General features: G+C 58.3%; 1 protein-coding gene across 1 annotated transcript in view; it reads right to left on the reverse strand.

The window, feature by feature from the left end:
• MAN1C1 (mannosidase alpha class 1C member 1) overlaps window positions 1-9002 on the reverse strand; it is a 159724-nt gene that overhangs the window by 3476 nt on the left and 147246 nt on the right. The window contains exons 8-10 of the mRNA XM_045298931.1: window positions 6014-6129; window positions 2069-2288; window positions 3-133 (exon numbers count right to left, since the gene is read on the reverse strand). Of these exons, the coding sequence (XP_045154866.1) occupies window positions 3-133; window positions 2069-2288; window positions 6014-6129 (467 nt within the window). The remainder of the gene's footprint in view (window positions 1-2; window positions 134-2068; window positions 2289-6013; window positions 6130-9002) is intronic.

The following is a 9002-nucleotide window of genomic DNA, read 5'->3' on the forward strand; positions in this document are numbered from 1 at the left end:
TGGGTCTGCCGCCACAGGTACATGTAGCTCTCCACCACCTCCGGCCGCAGGATGTAGTAGCTCTCGCTCAGCTGGTTGGCCACTGCCTCTCGGCCGGAGTTGAACCAGAAGGCCTCAGGCCCCAGCTTGGTATCTGTAGGGACATCCAACCAGAGGGCCGGGTCGGGTCAGGCCTCCCACCTCTGGTTGTTTAGTATCCTCCTGCCCCGGGGAACCCAGGCGCCCAGGGTGAGGGCTAGTGGTGTACGGTGGGGGGGCTTCTGGAGCAGCGGCACCACTCCCTACAGGGCCCGGCCAAAGCAAGAGGCTCCAGCCGCAAGCAGTTTGCCGACTTGGGCTTGGAGGGTCCCATGTGGGCAGAGGGCACAGGATAAAGAGGTGTGTGTGTGTGTGTGTGTGTGTCTCTCTCTCTCTTTCCATGATCATGGTTTGGCGACGATCTGTCGCCATCTCTGCTGTCTGGGCGGCTGGGCTGTAAGAAGCACTGCGCCCGCCCCTGCCCCAACCCTTCGAGCGCTGGGCTGGGTGTTACGTGCATCAGTTCACTCTCTTCACAAACGTCTTTGTGCTCCGGTGGAAACCGAGGGTCAGCGAGGGCAAACAGAGTCGGGCTGAGGTGGGATGTGACGGGGTCTGGTAGTGTCCCCTCTGGCTGCACTCGCGTGCTTCCCCCCGCCACCCCCCAGGTCCAGATTGAGGGCGTGGGGTCACATCTGCCTCGTGGGATGCTTCTACGTTCTCTAGTTCAGGCATGGGTCCAGCTCTGGCCCTAAGGGGGGCCTCCATGGGGCCCAGGAGGCCCCGTGTTGTGTTCCCTGAGATGGGGGCTGGAGTTTGGAGGCCATGCGGGGCTTCAGGAAGAGGAGGAGGAAGTGGCCAGGCCCTTGCCCCTCGGCCCGGCACGGCTGTCCCTGAGCATCAGCAAGTGTTTGCCAAGCTGCTAATGGGCCGAGCGCGGCAGTGCCCGCTGCCCTGTCCGTGGGCACGCCCGGCTGGCGGGGACAATAAGCTCTAAGAAGCAGGCTGTCTTTTTATGCCCAGGGCTGACTGCCCCTGACAAATAGCCAGCCTTCTCCAGTCTCCAGCTTCCCTGCGTGTGTATGGACTGGCTGCGGGAGCCCTTTGGAGGGAACAGAACACCAACATCAAGGACCGGCTGCGGCTGGCTGGTTCCCTGCAGACATGCCAGGAAAGCCAGGTGGGGCTGGAGCCCCAGCGCCGAGTCTGTGGTAGGCTTCGTGGGTGGGTGCTGGCCCCAACCGCCTGTGATACTGGGGACAGGGCTGGGCTTTCCTGCGGGGCCCCTCCATCTCACCCCAGGAGCCCCAGACTGCTGTCCTGTCCACCAGAGCACTAGAGGCTCCACGCTGGGGGGTGGCAGGGTGGCATTAGGCCGGGGTTTCACTTCAATGGGGGCACTCCCTGTGCCCACACCTAGTGTAGCAGGCACTGGGGGTTGGAAACTTTTCTCAAGGGTGCTGTTTAGAGAGGCAGCATGCAAGGGGGGGCGGTGCATCAAAAGGCCCAGGTTGGTGTCCAGGCTCAGCTGCTGTGTTGTCGTCTCTGGCCAAGCCACTCGGCCCCCACCTCCGGGCTGACTCAGTTTCCCCAAATGCAGAATGGCTTGGGGTCATGCTCTTGAATGTGACTTTCAGGGTGCTGGACAATGGCGAATCGCCCCGGTGTTTTGGTGGCCTGGGGTCAAAGTGCTGAACAGAGTGGTGCCAGGGGTGGAGGAAGCACCAAGGGGCAAGGATTTTGCTAGGCTCAGGAAGCCAGTGTTTCTGCTTCAAGGACTGGAGGGCTGCCCTGTGTCCCTCATGCAGGACCTTGGCCAAGTCGCTGAGCCTCAGTTTCCTCGGCCCCGGTGTGAGACTCAGCGAGGATGAGTGCCCACCGCGTCCAGTGCCGGTTCCCGTTCCACTGAACGTCAGACACAGACACTACGCCTTCCACTCAGGTCTACCTCACTTCCTGCGGTGCTCTCTTCACGGCACCGCCAGTCTTTCCGGTCCTTCCCAGACTCTAGCCTCAGTCTCTCCTGCTGCCCCTCCCTAGGCAGGGTTACCTGAGCGGGTGTATGATTCATGGCACGTCTTGGTGATCTGGGCTGCGAGGTGTCGGTAGCGGGCCCTCTTCTCTTCCTTGGCATCCTCGGCGCCGAGGGAGATCATGCCTCCTGAGAAGCAAGCCAGGTGCCCCATCTTGTGGTCCAGAACCCCCCCTCGCCACTCAGCAATGTACGTCAGCCCCCCGGGAGACACATTCAGCAAGTAGTGCTCTATCGCCTGGGAACAGGGCAGGGGGAAGGCACAGAGAAGGGAGGGGAGAGGGTAGCAGTGAGTATTGTGGGGAAAACTGGCACCCGGGCGCCGCTGCTGACGGTCCTGATGGGCCAGAGGGTGGCCTGCTGGTCTCTGAGGTCCGGGCTGGCCGGGACGCTTGTCTTGTGCTTGGAGGGGCCAAAGGACCCTCCTCCTCCATTATAACCTCTGCTCGCAGGGTCCTCCGGCTCAAGTCCCACTGGATGGGCTTCAGGGGTCTAGAAAGCCCCCCAAAGGGCATGCAACCCTTTTGTGTATGTGTACTCCTCTGGGATCAAGTGTCCCTATGTGTTATCTTGCTTCCACGGAGGAACCCCCCAAGCTCTTCCAGGCCCTGTTACCCACCTCCTCAGCCATGGGGCTCACCCAGCCGGGCAGAGGGGGCTGGTGCCCTGTACACACTTGTCCCCGGCTACCGGCCACCCATGAGGTGCTCAGAGAACACGCTTCCAAGGCTCGGATGGGCAGCAGCTCTGAAACCCTCTCCCACAGTGAGGGGTGTCAGGTCTCTGCCCAGGGGACAGGTAGTCCAGGAGGCAGAAACCTGGCCCAGGGGTCCAGGTGTCAGTATTCAGGGGAGAACATTGGAGGGGGCCGGATCCCAAGTTGTCCCTTCGTGAAGCTGGTGAGCTGCCCTTTCCAGACTCGCCTATAGAATTTAGAGCCATTTTCATGCGGGGTTCAGCCCGAGTGAGTGTGGAAAAGAGAAAATTAAAGGTTACTCTATCTTGAAGACGACTCAAGCAAAACAACCGCACTCACTGCTGCCATCGAGGCCGTTCTGACTCACACGCGGATGTAAGAAGGCGCTCTAGAGCCCAGAGTGAATACCAGGATGCTGCACAGGGCTGGGTGGGGAGTCAGAGCCCTGGGTTCAAATCCCAGCTGTGAGCTTCGGCAGTCACCTCTGCCTAGCAGAGATAACACCTGGCCTGGTTCCGAGGATGAAAGGACAGAACAGAATTTCAGCCCAGGGCCCGGTCGATGCTTGATAAGTGTTTTTCCTTTTCCTGCCAGGGAGAAGCTCTGCACGAGCCCCGCATGAGGGACTCTGGGGGCAGGAGCACTGAATTCCAATCAGATGCGGGTGTGACTTAGGGCCTTTCTCAGCCTCAGGTTCATCACCCTGAAGGGGAAAATAATAATATACCAACTCACATACCAGCACCTCACTTTATCAACGATCCCATCAGCTGACATTTTGCATTTAAGACAACGTAAAACGAAAAACCTGCTTTTCAACTATTTTGTGCATTGATGCTGTCTTGTCTGGCAGCAACCAATGCTGAGGGGGCGGGTCAGGTGACAGTGACACACCTGTGATGGTGAATATTTTGTGTTAACGTGGCTGGGCTGTGACTCTTGACTGTTGGGCTGCTATCTCATGCCATCATTTGGCAGTTATGTAATGATGTGGTCATCCTCCACTTCCGTGTGCTGCCAAGTTCCACATAACGACCTGGTCCTGGGGTCCTAACCATGTCATTAAGTGAGGCGCAAGGGTACTTGCTTTTACCATGTTATGGAGATGGAACACGGCCAGGTAATGTGACAGAAACCCTCACTGTGGTTCTTACTGCCACTGGGGGCACCTGTCTACATCCAAGCTGTACAATCGTGTCCCTAGTGGTGTCTGATCCTGGCTGTCCATCAGAAACATTGTGGGAGCCCGGCACCGGGTGGCCAGGGAGAGCTAACGGCTGGGGACTTGAGAATGCTGAGGCCTGGCTCCGCGGGAGGCTCTGGCGGAACTGGTCACCGCCGCCGTGGGCCCGAAGCACCAGGATCTTAGAGCTCCCCGGGCGATTTTAACATGCAGAAAAGGCTGTGCACCACCAGCATTCTTCAAAGCCCCAAACTTGCCAGAGGCGCAGTCTTTACTGGGGTCAGAGAAGCTCGGGAGTCTTCACTGGGGAGATCAAATGCGGGGAGCACAGCCAAGCTCCAGCCTGTTCAATCGAGAGCTTCCATGCAACCCCCAGTTTGCTTAAATAATTCATGGCCATTCCTATCCTTGAAGCCTCAACTACGGTGTGCCCTGAGGGGAGCGGACCAGGCTGCTCGTTAACTTCTTGCTTACTGTTCAAGGGACCGCAGGGACTGTCCCTCCTGACAGCACAGCACACACTGGCCACGGACCGAGCCCCAACCCAGGGGTCGCCGGGCACAGTCTGCGCCCAGGTTAAACCCGGGCAGGGCCGGGGCTTAGGCTCAAGCATGATCTGAGATCGGAGTCTCGGCGGCTCTTTCACGACTGAGGTCCTGGTGGCTGGGGAACTAAATGGGAGAGTGAGGACCGAGCCCCCAGTTCAAAGGATGCCTGTTTCAATGTCCTTCCTGGCCAAGTGATGGTGTGGGAGGGCAGTTAGAGACCATCCATCCATCTGTGCAGTCCCTCCTCCCTCCGTCCTTGCTACATTCAGCTGTTACTTGTTCATAAAGCAGTAGTGGTGCACCCACGAAGTGCCTGCCCGTTCTAGAAGCCATGACGCAGACAAGACCCTGGCTCCTCCATAGCTCTGGTCCTCTCTGGGGCAGACAGGCGGGAAACAAGTGCGTGTGTGCATGCGACAGTTGTAAATACGGATACAGGTGAGGAGGAGAATCAGCCTGGAGTGTGTGAAGGAGAGGACCAGGAAAGGCTACTCTGACATGTGAGCTGAGCACTGATGGGCAGGTGGGCCCAGGCCACTCACTGGCATTCCAGGTAGAGGGGACAGCAAGTGCAAAGGCCCTGTGGTGGGAAGGAACCTGGTGTGTCTGAGGAAGAGCAGGAAGGTGGGCGGCTGGAAGGAAGATGGAAAACAAAGAGGAGGCCGAGCAACCCCCAGGGTCCAGGTCACGTGGGACCCAGTGGGCAACCGGAGGAACCTGGCTTATTCCAAGGGCTACGGGGAGTTGATGACGGAGGATCGTGCACTTCCCACTCCGCTAGCTGTGTGTGAATGACTGGGAGGTAGCGGCAGGGGTGGAGCACAAGTCCAGTTTAGAGGGCAGGCTGGCAGGAGCAGCATGGATCATGATGGTGGCAGAGTAGCTCCAACCTGCTCAACCTTCTTTATGGGGAAACTGAGGCCCAGTGAGCAGTGAGGTCACCATATAAGTGTCCAGTACAGCACAGTCCCTGCCACCACTTCTCCCTCAGTGGGATTCAAAGGATGATCAGCTAATGGGATTCGACAAGCTCCCCTTCTGAGCTCTGGGCTGTGTGACCTTCTCCAAGTGCCTTGCCCTCTCTGGGCCTTGGAAAGAAGCAGGAGAGCGGGATGTTCCTCAGAGGGAGGAGCCTCCCTGCAGGCTTGTGCAAATGATGCCCTCTGGCTGGACAGGAAGCAACCCGGGCTCGCAGGGGCATCCTCCCCCAGCTCTGCGATCCAGGCTGCAGTGGAGAGGGTGCTTTCTGAAGCAGCCTGGCTCTTACCTCCTCCGAGACCTTCGACAAATTGCTTCGACCTACCCAGGTTTGCACTTTGTATCTGTGAACCAAGGCTGCCAGCAGTCAGAAGACAGTGTGCCAAGTGCCTGGCGCAGGTGGGGACTGCCTTGTCATGGTCCTGGCCAGCCCACCATGGGGAAGGGGTAAGCCCTGGACCATTTGGCCTCTGCTGCCCCTAGCAGTGTTCGCCGTGTCCCCCCGCCCCCCACTACTTCCAGACAACCGCCCACATAGAACCAGCCACTGGTCTTACCTCCAAGGCTTCATAGTACATATTTTTAGCCTCCAAATCTGTCTTGCCCGACATCAACCAGGATTTGATCAAATATTCATAAAAACTGTCCCCGAGTCCTCCGATCGAGACGTGGTCTGTGACAGGGAAGAGGACAGAGAAAGGGTGTCATTTTCAAATGCCTGTGCCATCCTGGTGCGGTGGCCGAGAGAACATTTCACCAGCATCCCAGAAACCCATCGGGGCCCGGAGAAGGGCACAGGCCAGACAGGGCACTGAGGCCAGGATGGAGCCCTGTGGGCGGTGGGCAGTGCCGGGCCACTCGGTGCTGCAAATCATCCCGCGGAGGCAGGGCCCCTGGTTATTAACTGGAAGAGAGTTGCATTTCTTAAAGAAGATAATCTGGTGGCAGCGAGTTTAGAGATTTTATTACTCGGTGACAAACATAGTAATTAATGCTAGGCATAAAAGGCCGCACAAAGTGGGAACGAGAGCCTTAATTTAGTCTCTCAGACCCTCCAGTGCTAAGCCAGTCTCAGAAAGTGGAGTTTAAATTTAGCAAATGGGTATAAATGAAGTTCAAAGCAGCAGGAAAGGGAAGAATGGGGTTTGAAATCATGCTCGCCCCGCTGGTGGCACCCACCCTGTGTGACCATGGGCCAGCCTGTGGCTGCCCCAGGGGACTGCATCAGGCCCTCTCTCCCGCCAGGGATGCCATCACAGACAGACAAGGACACCTGGCCACAGAAGCAAGACACTGGCCATCCATCAATCACATGCTTTAAAGGGGGCCAGAGGAAACCCAAAGGCATTGAACCAATATCCCAGAGCCAGCTTCTTTTCCACGTTAGGATTCACTGAGAGAGAGGCAGAGAGGAGAGAGAGGCAGATGAGTGTCGTTGACAAAGAGGGGGAGAGTGCTCCGGGAAGACACAAAATGTGAATAGCTGCTAGTGTTTGCTAGAGCCCTGGTGGCATAGTGGTCATACATCTGACTGCTAATGCAAGGTTGGCAGTTCGAAATCACCAGCTACTGCTCAGGAGAAAGGCAAGGCTTCTCTCCTACAGACTCACCCACATAAAGGGAAACTCACAGGGGAAGTTCTACCCATCTTATAGGGTCGATGCGACGACAGTGCGCTTGATTTGATTTCTTTTGTCGTTTTAAGATGGGCCAGGAGAAGGCACCTTGGTGCTGCAGTGGTTAAAGCACCGAAGTGATAACCTAAAGGTGGACAGTTCAAACCCATCAGCCGGGAGAAAGATGTGGCCGTCTGCTTCCCTAAGACTACATACAGCCTTGGAAAACCCTACAGAGCAGTTCTGCCCTGCCCAGGAAGCCAGCCCTCATTCAAGTGCAGATCAAGGACTCAGGGGTGGGACAAGAACTTGTAAACACTATGCTGCACCTGCAGGAGCTGGGCTCTGTCCATGCGTGCTGGGTCGGGTCAGCAATCAGAGCAGCCTGGAGGAAAGGGTTTGGAAAGAACCCTGTCTGTGCACAGTGTGGCTCCAGCCCCACTCCCTGGTGGGCAAACATGTTCATGGCTGGGGCTGGGGCAGGGACCGGGGTGGCTCGTGCCCCTGCACCTTCTTCTCTGGTGACCCCAGCACTCCTTGCCATGCGTTTTCCCCTCTCTGGCTCCGTCTGCACGGCCCCTCCTTACACACCTGATGCTCCACTCACTGAGGGCGCCCCTCCTTAGAAAGGGCGCGGCTCCCTGCCTTCCTCACATCGGGTTACCCTGAGGACTCCACAAGTGAAGGCAGAGCAGCAGGTAGCTCGGGCCCTAGGGGCAGCACCCAGCGGGTGGCCCTTTACCACCATGCCCTCCGTTCTGTACTGCACACGGGACACTGTGTCTGCTGGACCGTGGGCTCCCGAGGGAGCACACGCAAGCCCCCTCCAAGCCCCGTCCCTCTGTGGCAGGTGCCCAGCCAGCGCTGAGCGAGGGGGTGGAGGCAGTTATGAACCACATGCTCCCAAAGAGGGATTGGGACCCTAACCTTTAGCCCTTCACAGCTCATCTCGTGGGAGTGAGGCTTCCGTAGTTACGTTGACGAGCCTGTCAGCGTAGCCGTGCCCTAACCCCATCATCCATGAGTTACACCGAGTCGCAGACAGAGGGAAAGCACAAACTGGGGGCAGAGAGGTGGAGCTGACAAGCGCCTAGGAGCCAATGTCCTGCATGCAGGCACCTGGCCTCCTACACCGGAAACCCACCTGATCTCTGAAGCCAGCCAGCCCCCGTGGGGGTTCTGGGACGGAAAGTACCAAGGAGGGAAGCCGGGGTGGGGGTACGCACTGTGCCGAGAGGGGCCTTGGATGGCGAGCCACGGAGTTTGACCGTGGTCATGTGACACAGTCCAGGCCTTCACCTGGCAGGGGCACGTGAGCAGGACCCGTGGCTGTCTGAGACATGTCACCTCTTTGGTAGACGTGTGCAACCCCCCAGGGGGGCTCGAGTGAAGGAAGAGGACAACTCTCCCCCAGAAGTGTGGCTTCTATGTGTCCACCCTGTGCGGCAGGACACAGGACTGGCCATGATCCATCCCTCCAAAACCACCTGGGGGAGAGCCCTGACCTGCTCTGGGCCCCAGTCTCCTCTTCGGTAAAATGCGAGAAGGACAGCTGGTGTCTCCAAGCCTCAGAGCAGAGATGGGCTTTGAGGAGCAGGCCGGAAAGCCCGAGCAGAAAGCTGGGAGACGCTGCAGGCTGGCGCTGGGACTGTCCTATGGCTCTGCCTGCCAGGGAGAACCCCGACTGGCCACTTCCCTCCCACGGAGAAAGCGTGGTCTCAGGCCACAGAAGAGAGGCCCGTGGCCCTTCTTGGCTGTTCTCAGTGGCTCTTGATGAGCGGGACTTCAACTGCCTGGCGCCACAGGAGCCGGGCGCTTATCTCAGTAGCAAGGGGGGCTGGCTCAGGTCCGAGGCGGAGTGGGGAGCAGGTGAGGGCAGAGGGCCAGATACTGGGGCAGGCGTGGACGGTTCTCTGTCCCTCTAGCTGTG

This window comes from Echinops telfairi, unplaced genomic scaffold (assembly GCF_000313985.2).
Source record: "Echinops telfairi isolate 266 unplaced genomic scaffold, ASM31398v2 ScPeMD7_7457;HRSCAF=8495, whole genome shotgun sequence".
Lineage (NCBI taxonomy): Eukaryota > Metazoa > Chordata > Mammalia > Afrosoricida > Tenrecidae > Echinops > Echinops telfairi.